The sequence below is a fragment of the Babylonia areolata genome, chromosome 16 (assembly GCF_041734735.1).
Source record: "Babylonia areolata isolate BAREFJ2019XMU chromosome 16, ASM4173473v1, whole genome shotgun sequence".
Classification (NCBI taxonomy): Eukaryota; Metazoa; Mollusca; class Gastropoda; order Neogastropoda; family Buccinidae; genus Babylonia; species Babylonia areolata.
Window position 1 is genome coordinate 10,828,069 of NC_134891.1, and position 18,679 is coordinate 10,846,747.

The following is an 18,679-nucleotide window of genomic DNA, read 5'->3' on the forward strand; positions in this document are numbered from 1 at the left end:
GATAAGACAATAACTGGTTACTGTGCTACAAGCTGTGCTGTCAGAACCACATCAATTATTCTGACGAATAAACGGTTACTGTGCTACAAGCTGTAAAGCGATAAACCCCGAGGTGATACAGGCAAGGTAAGCGTAGTGAAGACAGTAGATCCACGCTGGCCGGACGTGGAGGTCTGGCCCATCACTCCCCTTTCATTTCCCCCACAAAGAAGAGGGCAGCAGCCGCCAGAGCCAGCAGGAAGGCAAGAATGGTGAGGGCAAAGCTGTAGCCCAGACTGACGTCAAGACCTGGCAGACTGTGTGTGGGATCTTTTCCAGCGTACACGGCAAACTCAATCATGCAACAGGCAGCTGCAACAATAGTCGGCAACGACTTGTCAGTGAGTGGGGAACAAAGAGGATAGAAAGCATGCGAGTTTCACGCTCGTGTCTGCTGTTTCTCCAATGCAATGGGAAATCACTTACATCTTAGTCTTTTGTGAAGGACTGTGACTCTCAAACTAGGAGTGCAAAATTGCACTGGCTCTTTAGTGCTGCAGCCTTGGGGGCAAGTTGGCCTTTGGGAACCATCCCAACGCCGACTGTCCTAAAACCCTCTTGGCTGAGAGTGGGGATGTAACTTGGGCAAGACACTCTCCACTACTGGCCCAAATAGTCGGGACAGCAGTTACCTCCTCTGCTGTTCTGACGGTCATTGTCGAAAATGACTATCATACAATAAAATGTAGGCCAGAATCCAGAGAGTGGTTATTCGATGCTGTCCTCTGAACTGAAAGGCTGTCCTTGTTCTTCCTTTGTCAGATGAGTTTCTTGGTGATACTGTTAGGTGAATGGCTTTCGATGCAGAGGTATAAGTTATGAATATAGGAAAATAAATGGATGGAAAACGTTCCGGTTTTTAATGTTAAGAAACTGCAGTAAATAAACAGAACACCGTATGTTAGGATAATTTTACTATTGTAGGAAACAATTTCGCTCCTCTCCCTTATAAGTTGTGGATGTGTTTTACCCTGCTTTCATAAATTAAAGTTATTCTGCGCTCTCCTCTGCACTGAAACCCTGTCCAGTCGGGCGTTGCACGAACACACAAACTGGACGATATTCACTGGGAAAAGTGATGACGGGTGCAATAGCCGAGTGGTTAAAGCGTTGAACTTTCAATCTAAGGGTCCCGGATTCGAATCCCGGTAACGGCGCCTTGTGGGTAAAGGGTGGACATTTTTTCCGATTTTCCAGGTCGACATATGTGCAGACCTGCTAGCGCCTGAAACCCCTTCGTGTGTATACGCACGCAGAAGATCAAATACGCGCGTTAAAGATCCCGTAATCCATGTCAGCGTTCGGTGGGTTATGGAAACAAGAACATACCCAGCATGCACCCCCCCAAAAAGGGAGCATAATGTCCTATATGGCGGGGTAAATGAGCAAAATGTTCATACATGCAAAATGTTACACGTTTGTATGAGTATATGTGTGCGTGTTGAAACCTGATTGAATTATACAGGAAACGAATGATCAGCGCCCAGTGGCAGCTGTCAGTCGGCTCTACCCAGGTAGGCAGCCTGTTGTGCAAATGACTCCTTGTTTGCAAAGCGCTTAGAGCTTGGTCTCTGACTGAGGATAAGCGCTATATACGTATCCATATCACCATCATCATGTTGGTGTCGTGTATCACGTCTTTTGTTTCACCAGTCACTCAAAGTATATCAGGTGAATTCGAGTCCTTTTCTTGATTCCAGAACCACACAGAAGTGAAGTGTTGTGAATTTCGCAACCAGTGACAAATATTTTCCATTTTATTTTCTTCTTTTTGACACACAAGGTAACCACACATTCAACAGGACGTCCACTATCCAATGAAATAAACATCAAAATCGACCTGAGCATCAAAGCAACAACTCACATGAATACGAACAGTAACATCAATACGCACATTGCCATGTCTTTTATATTTTTTCAACATGTAGATGTTAGTGAAAATAGTTTTGGACTACCATTGACATCAATCTTAACGTCAACATTATTCATCATTTCAGTGACTGTGAAGGGACCTTTCCATTGTTCTGGAGCTTGTTCTGCTATCAGAAAGTACAGGGGCCAGGCTTCGAAATGTATGTATTCATTTTCACAGCATAACTGGTGATTGGAAAAGTTTTGTGCCCTCGTGAAAAAATGGCTAGGAAAAAACAAACAACCCCCACCAAAAACAACAACAAACAAACAAACAATCAAACAAAACAAACCAAAAACAAAAAAACAACAACAAAAAAAAAACACCCAAAAAACAAACAAACAAACAAACCCACCCCATTCTAATTTATTGCAGTTATCTTTCTATATCTTCCTGAAATCAGAAACCAATCTTATTCGAATTTTAAGAGTTGTACCTATGAAATTTTGTTCTCTGCAGCAGTCAGATATGTGGGGGGGGGGGGGGGGGGGGATGAGAGTGAGCGTGGAAACATTGTGACTCTGGGTGGACAATTAATCACGTTCAATGCATGATCGTAATCCATACTGATCGAAAATGTGCCTTGAATCACTGTCCATGCATACACACTAATTCCAGTATACCTCAGGCCAACTGATACAGCAATATAAAGAATTGTGTGGGAGGGATAGAGGAAGGGATGTGTGCATTCACCATACTGAAAATATAAGCATAGGCATAAACACAATGTCAAGGACGAAAAGACACTGAGAAATAAGAATTAAACTTAGTTGTTCACAAAATACCATAAAATCCCTTTTCCTTGAGAGATAAACGCTGATCAGAGAACCTTACTTGCACCATTTGTGCTGAAAAGTACACAGGTGAAATATACCGCAGCCTAAACGAGCGCTTCATTGAACATCTGGGCTCCATGCGCCTTGCAAGCTTGGCTACAGTGACCCAGTGGGCACCCAGTGTGTGTGTGTGTGTGTGTGTGTGTGTGCGTGCATGTGTGAGTATGCACAAGTTTTTTTTCTTGATCTGCACTTGTATGTATCCTAATTTCTACTGCATCTGTGTATGATTTTCGATTTATGTTCGTACCTTGTTATGTACTATCCCCCCCCAATATTCCTTGTGACCTCGGTACACTTGGTAATAAAGGCATATTTTATTCTATTCTAAAACATTCTTTTCTCTTGCTGATTAGTCAAGCTTCCGTTTTCTTTCTTTCTTTTTCTTCTTTGTTTTTCTGTGCTTCTTTTTATTTATATGTGTGTGTTCTTCTCGTGGTTCTTCACACGGACTGTATACATGCTCAGATAGAAGGCACCGTGGTCAAGTCGGTTAAGGGGCCAGTTAAGAACCAGTGTTCACCAGTGATCAGGGTTCGAGGCCCCACCGTTTCTGCATGGTGGTGTGTCTTTGGGAAAGGCACTTACCCAGATTTTCCCCACTCCGCTCACGCTTCACACTCTGCAACTGCCAACACTCAACAGCGCAGACGTGATCTACGCCTCATCTCCCTCTACAAGGTGGTTAAGGGGTTGGTACCGGCCATACCATCTGCCGAGTATATAACTCCACACAAACCAGGACGACTCATAAGGCCACGAACATCTGGCGACCAGTACGATACCACCAGTGCGATTTCTGATTATGTAAGAAACAACTACGAGAACATTCCAAGTCAGCAGCTGCCAGACAGAGCAGTACAAACAGTCATTCTTTGGCAGTACAGTAAGAGACTGGAACCACCGGGAAGAAAACATCGTGAGAGCACCAACTCTTGAGAGCTTTGAAAGACTGGTAACATCCCGACAGTGAACCTGCTAAGCTGCGCACACCCCCACCCGTCGCGATAATGCCGTAAATCGTGGCGACAGCGACGTATTCTACAGATACAGATACAGATATAGGGTACCCGACTTCATTTCGGGGTAGATCAAAGCGGCAGAGGGAGAGGACTGGACCCCACATTCCCATGCTGTGCCCACAGTGAATATTTTGTATTTCTTTTTATCACAACAGATTTCTCTGCGTGAAATTCGGGCTGCTCTCCCCAGGGAGAGCGCGTCGCTACACTACAGCGCCATCCTTTTTTTTTTGTATTTTTTCCTGCGTGCAGTTTTATTTGTTTTCCCTATCGAAGTGGATTTTTCTACAGAATTTTGCCAGGAACAACCCTTTTGTTGCCGTGGGTTCTTTTACGTGCGCTAAGTGCATGCTGCACACGGGATCTCGGTTTATCGTCTCATCCGAATGACTAGCGTCCAGACCACCACTCAAGGTCTAGTGGGGGTGGGCGTGTGTGGGGGGGTGGGGGTAGGGGGTATCGGCGGCTGAGCCGTGATTCAAACCAGCGCACTCAGATTCTCTCGCTTCCTAGGCGAATATGAATCCAGTGTCTCGATGGCCGGAAAAGGGTGTACTTTTAAACCTTTTAAATTCTAACACATACTCATCCCGATTATCTATTTTCGACAAGGCTGAAAATGAAAAGTTAATCAAAACATGAGTTGATGACAACTGTCATCAGTTTATTTTGGGGGTCAGCTCTTCTGATATACCTGTGTGTGGCCTTGACATCGTATTGAATGAAACTGAACTTTATCCGTTTGAGTTCTGGCAAGGGCGCAGTAAGTCCGACATTTCTTTAAGAGAGATGAAACGTTTCTTTTGTGACAGGGCAAATTGTACTGCATTTGCTCTCTATAGAACAAGAGAACATCTGACTTCGTTCTCGTGTATGCGCCATCTGCTCGTCATGAGTTTCAGTTTCAGTGTCAGTTTCTCAAGGAGGCGTCACTGCGTTCGGACTAATCCATATACGCTACACCACGTCTGCTAGCCAGATGCCTGACCAGCAGCATAACCCAATGCCCCAGTTATGCCTTTAGCGCATGCATATAATATTTGTGAGTTCCTCGACAGATTTATGTCAGAGGACAACGCTTAAATTGCCATGGGTTCTTTTTCTGTACGCCTCGGTTTATCATCTTATGACTATACGTTCAGTTTGATTTTCCAATCAAACTTTCGAGAAAGGCGAGAGTGGGATTCGAACCCAGACTGTCACGGACACTTTATTATACAGCTTACCTGGTTCTGGCGTGCCAGGCTAGAGTGTACGACACGTGCTCTTTAAGAGAACAAGAGAACAGCTCACCTCCAACAGCGGCAGCACCTGCCGCAACGAGAGTGAACATCTTGGCCTTGTCACTCATGAAACAGATCAGTACAGCACAGATCAAAGACGCTACCATCGCCAGCATGCCAAGGATGCCAAACGCTCGACACGCATAGAGCCAGCCCGAGTCATCTGCACACACACACACACACACACACACACACACACACACACACACACACATTCAGACAATTGCAGATTCCCACTATGCGGGGATCAACAATTTAATAACAGTATTTATGTAGCACTGAATCTTGTGCAAAGACAAATAAAGCACATACACACTAATTCAGAAAGATGACAAAGGTTTACAAATACACGTGAATAGACAGCTAGAGAAACTGTAGTCCCAGAAGAGGCAGGGGAGGGCAGGGTGGTGGTGGTGGTGATGGTGGCTTAGTGGTAGCTTTCATGGAAAGAGGTAAGTTCTAAGGCCAGGCTTAAAAGAGCTGAGTACAGAGACCCGAAGAAGCGAAAGAGGAAGTTCATTCCAAATGCAAGGTCCATAGACCGTGGAAGATCGGCGGCCGACAGTGAAGTGTTTGAATCTGTATACACGGAAACAGAATGGATCCGAAGCTGATTGAAGAAAGCGAGATGGGGTGTAGAGGTGAAGGCAGCTACATAGATAGGAAGGGGCAAATTTGTTAATACATTTATAACACAGAGTGCCGATCTTGCATTCTATTCTGTGTAAGACAGGGAGCCAATGGGGATGTTGAAAAAGAGGAGTAATGTGCTCATATCATTTCTTTCTGAGGACAGGAAGCAGAGTTTTGTATGTGCTGAAGGGAGTGAATGGATGAAGCAGGCAGACAAGACAACAGACAGTTAAACATGTCAAGGCAAGAGAGAATTGAAAAAACGACGAGTTTAGATGTTGCGTTCAGTGGACATATATTTACGAATTGAACTGATGCCCCGTAATTGACAATAGCAGGATTGGCAAATCTGACTTATGAATTTTTGCATAATACCGTGTGTTGTCAAGGACAACACCGAGGTCCCTGACTGAGCTGGAAAGAGGGATGGATGTACTGCCAAGTGTGATTGTGTCTAATGTGATGAAAGAGTTTTTGTTTAGTTCCTATAATCATTGTTTCAGTTTTGTTCACTTTCAATTGTAACTTAACTCTCTCCATACGAACGGCGAAAGAGACGACGTTAACAGCGTTTCACCCCAATTACCACCATCAAAATATTACAAGCGGAAGGCTCTTACACTGAAGAGGTGAATGTTGACAAAGAATACCACAATTCTGACGATGGAAGCTAAAGGCTGGGTCATTGAGACACCCACTGGACATCCGAGGTGTCTGTGTAAAGGAGAAGAGAGGACTGGCCGTACTGAGTGAGTTAAAAGAATTATCCAGTTTTGAATGTCCAGGGAACAGTCGGATGTTTCTTGGAAGAGAAAGGACGAATCTTCAAGGGTATCACTTTTCTGAAGTGGAGTGTCATCAGCATTAGAATGATGACTGACAATGTGGCGGTTGATAATTTCAGTGAGAGGAGCAGTGTAAAGAGACGAGGCCTAAAACAGATCCCTGTTGGACTCAGTCTTTGATTTTAACGAGTTCAGACTGGCAATTATCAAGTATGACAGACTGGAATCGGTCGGTGATATATGATTGAACCGACTGAGAGCAGTGCCGTTGATACCAAATATATAATGAAGACTAGAAAGTAGGATGGTCTGTTGTGTCAAAGGCGGCTGACAAGTCAAGAAGAGTGAAAAGGGATTTTTTTTTCCTGATCTGGACGCTAACAGTAAATTATTCAGGACGTGAAGAAGCGTGATTTCGGTGCTGTGTTCAGCACGATAGGCAGACTGAAATGGGTGAAGGACACTGTTGGAACGAAGCTGGTTGCTGAGCTGCTTCAGGACGACGTTTTCTAGAAGTTTGGACAGAAAAGGAAGGTTAGAAACCAGTCGATATTTTTGGAAAATGTTTGATTGCAGCTTTGAAAGTGAATGAAAAACGTTCCAGTAAGAAGAGATGAATTGACAATATTTGTGATAGTGGTGAGAAGCTGTGAGACACACCGGGAAAAGACAGGTTGGTATGGGATCAAGCTCACATGATTTTCTTGTCATTTCTTTCAAGATGTCATGGATTTCTGTTTCGGTCAAGGGAATGAAGGAATGGAGAGGTGTGCCGTTCAACTGAGGATCAGGAAGAGAAAGTGTTTGGTCCAAGGTTGTACGAATATTTTCGACTTTATCGAAAAAGAAAGAGGAAAAGACATTGCGGAGTTCCGATGAAGTGTATGCAGAAGGAAGAGGAGTCTTTTTTTGCAGTGCCAAGAAGTGACATGATCGAATGAATAGATTTGATGGATGTGGCATCGAGAACTTGAAAGGAAAAGAAGTTTGTCTTCGTTGATGAAAATCAAATGTTTAATTTTGCTTATCCGTTTCTGGAAGATTTGATTGTGGACTTTCAGTTTTGTTGATCGCCATCTGAAGCTGGCAGTAGACAGCTGTTGATTAGCTATTAATTTTCTACATTGCGAATGGTGTGAAGGAAACAAATATCGCATTCTACATGACAAAACCACAATGAAAACAGTTTTGAAAACGTTGAAAAAAGAGACAAAGGGTAAACCAAAGACAGAGAAACAAGGAACAAAGATACAAAGTGTAAAACATCCTGGGTGTAGAATAAATAAATAAATAAAAAATAAAGAAGAAGAAGAAGAATACAACATACTAAGGGTGCCTAATTATCAAGTCCCAGAAATGACCACACAAAAATATTCAAAGTTTTCTCTGGGAAAAACAAAACAAAACAAACAAACAACAACAACAAAAACAAAAAACAAACAAACACTACAGGTGAATGGGTCAGCCACGCAGAAGATAAAGGAGGAGACAGCAGACAGAAAATGACTAGGCCAGAAACAAAGAGAGCGAAAGGAAACAGGGACATTCTTAGCACAGAATTTCCAGAACGTGGGTGACACTGGTGGTGGTGTGTCCATCGAGATCGATGATGACCATCGTTGTCATCCAGCTGGGGGATGGGGGGAGGGTGGTGGTGGGGTGGGGGGGAGGATGCCCCAACTGTCAGCGAAACTGTCAGCGAGGGTGACACTATGACACTACACTGAAAGTGAACTACAGCATCCCCCTGTTAGGCTGTGGAGAAGAACAGAAATCAACAAAAAGACCGAGGCTAACACAATGGCTGAGAAAGAGAGAGAGAGAGGAGAAAAAAAAAGTAAAACCAAGACAGGGGGAAAGAGAACAAACAAATAACCTCCCTGCCCCCCCCCCTCACCCCCCTCCCCTCCCCAATAAAAAAAAAAGAGGCCAATAGTTTTAATCCCTTCACTGCCAGTGTCGTATTTCAGTACCAACCAGTGTAAAGCACCCATGCCACTGAAATGCAACCAGATCATGGGTCTGTTGTCTATGAACTTACTGCTCTTAATTTTCAGTGGTAGGATAGGCCCGATTTTCTACACATCCCAGCTGTTCTTAGAGTAGACAACGTCTTTTCTGTGGTTGCAGCACAAGGAAATTTTGCACTCTAAATTGACTGGCGATGAAAGGGTTAACAAAAGAGAAAGAGAGAACAGTAAGGCAAAGGGTCAAAACAAGGACAAAGAGAGGACGACGACGATGCGAAGAAAAGAACGGGAGGAGGGCAAAGGAAGGAGAGGAAGAGAAAGAGAGGAAGTTAGAGGTGAAAGAAGATGAGTGAGCAAGAAATAGAACGAGTGATTCCAACGGTGACACACACACACACACACACACACACACACACACACACACACACACACACACACACAGAGGCAGTGACAACAAGAGATACTGAAGGTAAAGACCTTACCGTCATCATTGTTCTTACCGGAAGGGCTGGACGAGCTTTCAAAACAACTATCCCCGATGCAAACTTTCCAGAGACCACCACTGTACGTGTTTCTGTGTCGACAAATAAGATTTAAGGGAGGGAATGACTCGGACTGAAAAATATATACTATCTATCTATCTATCTATCTATATGTATGTATGAGTGTGTGTGTGTGTGTGTGTGTGTGTGTGTGTGTGTGTGTGTGTGTGAGAGAGAGAGAGAGAGAGAGACAGGGTGACACCAAGTCAAGACAAAGTGGTCTACCCTTCTGCTTCAAACCGTAACGCGAGCTGTCATAACTGACTTGCGGAGTAGAAATGACGGCTGCCAAAACGTATGTCATCAGATGATCATAAGCACGCAGCGTTCCACATGTAACTATTTACGTCCCTGCATATTTCTTGGGGTGGGGGCGCAAGGAAAAACAAAGAGATGAACAAGATTACACTATTGTGTAACGTTTTTGTCAGAACACAGTAATCTATGTGAAATTCGGGCTGCTCTTCCTCGGGAGAGCGCGTCGCCTCTGCACAGCGCCACCCCCTTACTAGTGTATTTGCTTCACAGTCAAATTGGATTTTTCTACTAAATTTTGCTACGGACGACCTTTTTCTTTGTCATGGACTCTTTCACGTGAGCTAAGAGCATGCTGCACACGGGATGTGTGTTCATCGCCTCAAAATCCGAAAGACGAGCGCCCAGACCACCACTAATGATCTCTTCGCGAGAGGGTCAGGAGGTGGGAGGATAGGGGTAGTTGGGGGGGCGGGGGGGGGGGGGGGGGTGAGTAAAAATCCTGGTCAGGGACTGAAACCAGCGGACATTCGCTCTCTAGACATACAGCATTTCCACTAGGCCACCACTCTACCACTTTCGTTACAAAACGAACTGCTCCATGACGTACTTTATTCCGTTTCCAGATTTTCCTGGGTACTTGGCCTGGAGCGACGTGTCCCCCTTGATACCGTTCGGTCCCCCGTTTTCATGGTTTCCAACGGACAGGCTCTCCTCCCCCGTAGTCCATCCCGGCGTGGCCAGGCCCACGATCTGAAAGATGAGAGCAAGGCCCACAACTCCTCCAGCCACCAGGATGATGACGTGTGGCATGACGAACCCCATGGTCAGTGACGGGACTGAAGCAGATCTGTGGACTGACTCACTGTGTCTCCCGGTAACAGCTGTCTGGAGAAAAAAGACCAGAAAATAAGTAGTGGTAACTCATTCAGTCTGTCAGTCCGTCAGTTGTGCACTAACTCATAGTGTGCCTCTGGTACTCAAGGCCTGACTAAGCGCGTTGGGTTACGCTCCTGGTCAGGCATCTGTTTAGCAGATGTGGTGTAGCGTATATGGATTTGTCCTAACACAGTGACGCCTCCTTGAGTTACTGAACAGAACTAAACAGTGTGTCAGTCAGCATGAATTGGTTCTGACCAATTATACTTCAACAACGATATAGGTTTCGTTGGTGTGTATTTTTTTTCTCTTCTCCTCATCTATTTGTCCTTGGCAGCAGCAGGGGCAGAAGCTGCCAAATATATAATCCAGCTGACCCTAAACTGTTAATCTTCTATCAGACATCGCAAATATTTACCGAAGAATCAAACAAACAAAGAGTAAATAAATATATAAATCGTAAGTAGTCTTGCCATAATCTTTTATTTCCACTCTCCCCTTCCTTCCTGCATAGACAAACAGACACAGCGTCCCTTCAACAACATTCCCCCATGAATCCGCCGACACTGACGACTTTTGACAGGATCTCAACACAGGAAGGAAGTGAAGAGGAAACCGGAACTTGGGTCGTCATGAAAGCAGTGCATGAGCGGCTACAGAAATAGGGACTGTTTAATTTTTTTTGCTGCTATGGAGGTCGTTTGAAGTTTACGACTATACGAAAAGGCTGTGCACTGGGCTTTCTTTCATTAATTGTCCCGGTGTTAATTAACCAGGCCCGAAAAATTCAGACATCTGCAGCGTTGGTCAGGAGATTTTAAGCAACACTCCAAACGACAAGGAGGAGGCGCCATGACAGAATCCCTAAGGTGCTGGAGGGTTCGATTCCCCCAGTTTTGGCCTGGTGTTGTGTCCATAGGAAAGACACTTTCTTCCGGTTTTCTTTATTCCACCCGGGTGTGAATGGGTACCTGGCTAGGTTGGGAAAGGTTAATGATAACGGCGGAAGGAGAGAACTGGTCACCACCTTCCTATGCTGAGCACTAGACACAGTGGATATGAATGCACTGCAAAGATGGCCCTAAAAGGCTACAGAACCTTATTATTATTATTATTTAAAATAAAAACGACACTATGGGTGACATTTGTTTGTGTGGTCTCAGTCTTCTCATCTAAGCCCAAACCCCAAGTGACGGACTGATACTCCGAAAAAAAAACATTCTCTGATGGGAATCGAACCCACGTCCTTCATCGTCCCCTATTTCCTCAGTCGTCAGTATGCGACACAACTCACTTCACCACAACGGCCGGTGCCCCCCAAGACCCCCCCACCCCCAAGCCCTCAGTCCATGACGTACACCACGTCACTGTGGCGACCAGTACCTTAACCCCTGTTCACTATTGGCTGCTGCTCTTGAATTGTATTGCATTACTCTTTTTGGTCACAACAGATTTCTCTGTGTGAAATTCGAGCTGCTCTCCCCACGGAGAGCGCGTCGCCACACTGACAGCGCCACCCATTTTTTTGTATTTTTTTCTACATTAAATTTTTATTAGTTTTCCTATCTATGTGGATTTTTCCATAGAATTTTGTCAGGGACAACCCTTTTGTTGCCGTGGGTTCTTTTACGTGCGCTAAATGCATGATGCGCACGGGACCTCGGTTTATCGTCTCATCCGAATGACTAGCGTCCAGCCAACCACTCAAAGTCTAGGGGAGGGGGAGAAAATACTGGCGACTGCTTGTGTGATTGGAACCAGTACTCTCAGATTCTCTCGCTTCCTAGGCGGACGCGTTACCTCTAGGCCAACACTCCACTCCATTAAATGTAGGTGTCTGCGAAAATCCTAGTGTTCGATGGCAAGCAATGAATGTTGCACCACAACCACAATAGACAGGCCTCTAAGGGAGGAAGAGGTGGTACAGGATGAATGAATGAATGAATGAATTTTCTTTAATGACGGAAGTGGAATAAGCAGGGACATGTTTTTTTTTCATCCGGCCCTCAGGGCAAAGAAATCAACAAACAAACAAACAACAAAAATAAATAAATGAATAAATAAATAACCCTCCCCCCCCCCCTAAAAAAAAGAAAAGAAACACACACACACACAGACACACTCTCTCTCACACACACACACACACAAACAACAACCCCCCCACGCCCCAAACACACACACACACACACAACACACCAATGAAGCTATTATTACCACTACAACTATCACTACTACCACTATTACCATTACCACTACTACTGCTAAGTACATATATAACATAAATAAGAAAGAAGATAGAAAGAACAAAACAATGTCACAACCATAAAAACAAATACAAATGATGAAACGGACACTTCACACACACAAACGAATGCACTTGCATATGCACAATCCATAGCAACAACACCAACAACACAACTATACCACTACTACTAGTAGTAACTACTACTGCTACTACTACTAATGATGATAATAATAATGATAATGACAAAAAGAAGAATAGTGCATGGCATTTTGTTCCAACATTTCCTGTTTAAGTAGAATGGCATTATTAAGTTTGACTTACATCATTCATATATTCTCCATTTTATCAAACAAATAGTTTTTTTAAGAGTTTCTGAAGTTAACACTACTGGTTATCTGTTTTAAAAAGGAAGGCAGGTTATTCCAGTACGAACCACCACTGTATAAAAGGCTTGACTTAAAGAGATCAATTCTTGGAAGAGGCATTGAAAGTTTATGAAAGTGTCTATTGCGGCTTGCTTATTGGAAAGTTATCTATAATACCAGGAAGAGCTGCTCCAGTAACACGCATAAACAGAGCCTTTTTGTATTCCAGTGTTAGATACAGTGGAAGAATGTTGAATGATAACAGTGATTAATGAGCTGGATTTTAAAAGAACGAGTTTAAGAGCACGTTTATGCAATGTGTTTAAGGGTTTTGCACCAGCTGAATCCCACACTGTCGAGACATAATCTGCAATTGATTGGATAGAGGGTCTAGGGTAGGGGGAGGACTCTGGGAGGGATCAGGGGGTTGGGGGAAGGCGAGGTGGGTGGGAGTGGGAGAGAATAGAAGGTGGAGTGGTGTGGGAATTAAAAGGCGGCGTATGTTTTCTTGAAAACAAAGAGCAGGCTTTGATTGATGTGGATATTTATATAGCGCCTATCCTCGGTCAGAGACCAAGCTCTAAGCGCTTTACATACACGGGGACATTTGCACCACAGGCTGCCTACCTGGGTAGAGCCGACTGACGGCTGCCACTGGGCGCTCATCATTCGTTTCCTGTGTCATTCAGTCAGATTTCAGACGCACACACATACACACTCAGACAGACATGTGACATTTTACGTATATGACCGGTTTTTTTGTTTTTTATTTACCCCGCCATGTAGGCAGCCATACTCCGTTTTCGGGAGTGTGCATGCTGGGTATATTCTTGTTTCCATAACCCACCGAACGCTGACATGGATTACAGGATCTTTAACGTGCGTATTTGATATTCTGTGTGCGCATACACACGAAGGGGGTTCAGGCACTAGCAGGTCTGCACATATGTTGACCTGGGAGATCGGAAAAATCTCCACCCTTTACCCACCAGGTGCACCGAGATTCGAACCCAGGACCCTCAGATTGAAAGCCCAACGCTTTAACCATTCGGCTATTGCACCCGTCAGGCTACATAACACTTCAGTTCAGTGGGCCACATAGCTCATTTGCATTTAACTGCCTGGTGTGGGTATTAAAAGGCGATGTCGGTTTTCTTGAAAACAAAGAGCATGCTACATAACACTTCAGCTCAGTGGGCTACGGAGCTCATTTGCATTTAATTGCCTTTCGCGAGTGACAACAACCAGATCGTCAACCGCTGTACTGTGTCTGGGGCTGCTCTGTTTGTGGCCGCCTCGCTCCGTCCCCCTTCCCTCCATGCGGTGTGTGTGTGTGTGTGTGTGTGTGTGTGTGTGTGTGTGTGTGTGTGCGCGTGCGTGCGTGCGCGCGTGCGTGCGTGTGTGTGTGTGTGTGTGTGTGAATGGTTTGTGTGTGCATGTGTGTGCATGTGTATGTGTGCGTGTGTGTGTGCGTGTGTGTGTGTGTGTGTGTGTGTGTGTGTGTGTGTGTGTGTGTGAATGGTTTGTGTGTGCATGTGTGTGCATGTGTATGTGTGCGTGTGTGTGTGTGTGTGTGTGTGTGTGTGTGAGTGTATGTATGCGTGTGTGTGTGTGTGTGTGTGTGTGTGTGTGTGTGTGTGTGTGTGTGTGTGTACGTGTGTGTTTCTCCTGTGGTTACAGGGACACCACCAGCATGTACCCAGCGGCCCTCAATCGTTTGAAGTGTGGGACAATGGTGAGACATGAACAGCTCAGCACAACCAATCAGTCATGTGATTTGTGGAGTTGACAAGTCCTGAAAGCTGCATTCATCCACTTACTAATGTTATCTCAACATTGATGCAAAATTACATTTTTAGATACTGTTTCCAAGGAAAATCTCTGAAAAAAATAAGAAGCTAGCGTGTACCTATTTCGAGATTCATCTGGTTGTCTAACGAAGTAAGACTAGAAATTTTTCTAGTTTTCTTAGAAGAAAGAATCATTGCAATGTCTGTACCTTTTCATGATCAAAGATCAGAAGTTGCTCAGTCTTTTACATCAAGAATTTGAGTTCAACAGAACAGGTGCGTTTTTAAAGAACAGAAACTCGCTCATGAGCAAGCACTTACAATAATGTATTCATTGCTCGAGACAACTAGATAATAAAAATTGTCCTTGATATCATTTTGTAGAAAATCTTAAGCTAATTTTGGAAGAGGGAAATAGAGACAAGAAGAGCAAAAATGCATTCTACCTGAACTTTATACTGTATCATTAATATACTTCATGTGCTGTTGTCACAAATTACGTGCTTAGACAGGTAGACGTCTTAATGTTCAACGTGAATAGCGTACTTGTTTTAACTGGAATATGGATGTAACTGGAGAGGAGTTTCATTTTAATATAATAATAATAATGATAATAATGGATAGTTATGTAGCACACTATCCAGGAATCTGCTCTAGGTGCTTTACAAAAACGCTTTTGTTAACATAAAACATTACATCAATGTTACATACACACACCGAAAGGTGACTACACACACACACACACACACACACACACACACACACACACACACACACGCACGCACACACACACAATGCATACATATAATTTAACATATATGTGTATCTAACAGCTACCCTAGCACATACGCTCACATAGGCAGGCACAAACTTACATAAACACACGCACACACAATACACATTCATATACATGCATGTAGTTATGTACACATACATATGTATGCCACAATTGAACTTATTGCTGAGGGAAAAGGTGAGTTTTGAGACGATATTTAAAAGATGGGTGGGAATCAGAATGACGGAGGTTATCAGGAAGCTTGTTCAACGTCTTTGGCGATTGAAAAGAAAACGATCTGTGTCCATAGGTCTTACTTCTGACGTGAGGTATCCTGAGAAGTCGAGTATCAGAGGAAGAACGGAGCTGGCGAGACGGGGTATAGATATGGAGGAGTTCAGAAAGATACTTGGGGCCAGATCCGTTGACTGCAGAAAAGGTCAGAGTGGACAGCTGATAGTCTATTCGATCAGAAACAGGCAACCAGTGGAGAGACTGAAGGAGAGGAGAAACATGATCAAATTTAGAATACTAATATTATGGAATGCTCGTAATATGCAGAACTTCGACAAGAGTTCATTCCAAAGAAATATTTGAATCCGAAATCAGTTTTTGATTTTTATATTTTTGCAACTTGTTGAAAGTAGGGAGGAGATTTTTATTTTGAAGATGGGGAAATCTATTAAAGATGGAAATATTGCAAGAAGACGTGGTCGTTTGTTTATCAGTTTTTATCAACAATTTCACATTGTTTTAATTGATGTTTACGTTTTCATTTTGTATAATACAAGCGATGTTACTTTATTTTTTCAGTGCCCCAACAGGGGTCAGATGATTCAATATTCTTTGTCAGTGTATGTGTATATGTATTTATACACATAAGTATACTCTTAATAAATAAAACTTATTCTTAGAAAGCAAAAAGTAGTCTTGATACCAACAACACAAAGTTAATCAATGATCATGTACCAACAAGACAAATGTAAAACAATGACCATGCGCCAACAACACAAAGGTAAAACAATGACCATTTACCAACAACACAATGGTAAAACAATGACCACTTGCCATAAACACAAAGGTAAAACAATGACCATTTACCAACAACACAATAGTAAAACAATGACCACTTGCCATAAACACAAAGATAAAACAATGATCACATACCAACAAACGAATGGTAAAACAATGATCATATACCAACAACAGAAAGTTAAGACAATGACCACGTACCATCAGCATAATGTTAAGACAATGGCCACATACCAACAGCACAATGTTAAGACAATGGCTATGTACCAACAACACAATGCTACGACAATGGCTGTGTACCAACAGTACAATGGTAAGACAATGGTTATGTACCAAAGGCACAATGTTAAGACAATGGCCATGTACCAACAGCACAATGTTAAGACAATGGCTATGTACCAACAGCACAATGTTAAGACAATGGCTATGTACCAACAGCACAAAGGTAAGACAATGGCTGTGTACCAACAGCACAATGGTAAGACAATGGCTGTGTACCAACAGCACAATGGTAAGACAATGGCTGTGTACCAACAACACAATGTTAAGACAATGGCCACGTACCAACGGCACAATGTTAAGACAATGGCTGTGTACCAACAACACAATGTTAAGACAATGGCCACGTACCAACGGCACAATGTTAAGACAATGGCCACGTACCAACGGCACAATGTTAAGACAATGGCTATGTACCAAGGGCACAATGTTAAGACAATGGCTATGTACCAAGGGCACAATGTTAAGACAATGACCACAAACCAACAGCACAATGGTAGGACAATGGCTATGTACCAAACATGGAGTGGAGTGGTGGCCTCGTGGTAATGCATCCACCAAAGGAGTTAGAGAAACTGAGTGTGTTGGATTGACTCCCATACTCACCAGAATTCCCCACCCCTCCCCTCTACTTTGCCTTGTGTTGCGGTCTGGATGCAAGTCATTCGGATAAGACAATAAACTGGGGTGCCATGTGCAGAATGCTCGTAGTGCACGTAAATGTACCCATGGCAACAAAAAGGTGGTCTTGGCAAGAAAATGCTACTTTGATAGTAACATAGCAAACAGTCTTGCAGACAGAAGGTAACACTGCACTGTGGTGACATGCCTTCTCCAGGGAGAGCAGCCCGACTTTCACACAGACAACAAGTCTTTTGTGACAAAAAAAATTAACACTATACAATACTACGCGATTCTAATGACCACGCATCAGCTCACAACAGTTGAAGCAGCGACTACATTCATCGACAAAAACGAAAAAAAAAAAAAGTTAATTAAATGAAAACAGCCGTAACTCACCAGTAAAATGAAGGAGAAAGGTTGACCCAGTTACTCCTGCCACCAAACACCAAACTTCCAGGCAACTGTCAACACATACACGAATGAGATGGGATGGGGATTCAGATCTGAGAAGTGGACGCTAGGATGGGGATTCAAATCTGACAAGTGGACGCTCAGAAGCTTGATATCAGTATTCTTTGCAAGATGTTCGTCTGAGGAACTGGTCTGGGACAGATCGTTGTAAAGCAGACTTCCGTGTGACGCCAGCTATCACCACATTGCTTACAGTGGCCCAGGACACAGGGAGGGACGAAGGGCGGGGTCGGACAAAGAACCAATCAGATACCTCCCTGCTGACTTCTTGGAAAGACGTGGACGAAAAAGGGTAGAAGTCGCCCTGCGCCGTACCATGTACAAAACAAAAACGCCAACACTCGGGCGCGTGTGTGCGTGCATGCATGTGTCATCGCGTGCAAGGTGTGCCCATGGAACCTGCAGTCAGGTGGGTTGAGTGTGCAATTTCCCATTTCCTGATGCATGTGATTAAGTAAACGTGGCCAGGTAAACATGGCCAGCAAGTTTATTTTCCTTTCTAATGAGTGGTATAGGTGTCTCCTTTTTCAGCGCTCCAGTCTGCCCCAGCACACACCCTCCCTCAGCTCCACCTTCCCTCTCCAGTCCCCCCCTCCCCTACTACTCCCCCTTCCCTTACTTCCCCACTTTGTCCCGTGCATCCCCACTTTGTCCTCTGCAGTGTGTTGTTTGTCAAACAAACATTTCGTGGCATAGTACTACTACTACTACTAATAATAATGATAACCGCAGTAACAATCATAATCATAGTAATGGACATTTGTCCAGTGCATTTATCCAGAAATACTGCTCAAAGAGCTTCACATTTCGTTCCCCACTACCGCCACTTCCCATTCCACATCCCCCAACCCCACATCGTGAGAAACACGGTTTTGGTGATTTTTACTTTTTTTTTGTTTTTTTTGTTTTTGTTTATTTTTTATTTTATTTTTTTAATTTTGC

The 18,679-nt window shown here is 43.7% G+C and overlaps 1 protein-coding gene across 1 annotated transcript in view; it reads right to left on the bottom strand.

The window, feature by feature from the left end:
• Positions 1 to 17,972, bottom strand: part of LOC143290876 (uncharacterized) — an 18,344-nt gene extending 372 nt beyond the window's left edge. Inside the window, exons 1-5 of the mRNA XM_076600414.1 lie at positions 17,663 to 17,972; positions 9,888 to 10,165; positions 8,981 to 9,054; positions 5,103 to 5,255; positions 1 to 351 (exon numbers count right to left, since the gene is read on the bottom strand). The exon at positions 1 to 351 is cut by the window's left edge and continues 372 nt beyond it. Of these exons, the coding sequence (XP_076456529.1) occupies positions 182 to 351; positions 5,103 to 5,255; positions 8,981 to 9,054; positions 9,888 to 10,102 (612 nt within the window). The 5' untranslated portion in view covers positions 10,103 to 10,165; positions 17,663 to 17,972 and the 3' untranslated portion in view covers positions 1 to 181. The remainder of the gene's footprint in view (positions 352 to 5,102; positions 5,256 to 8,980; positions 9,055 to 9,887; positions 10,166 to 17,662) is intronic.
• Between the last annotated feature and the right edge of the window lie 707 nt (positions 17,973 to 18,679).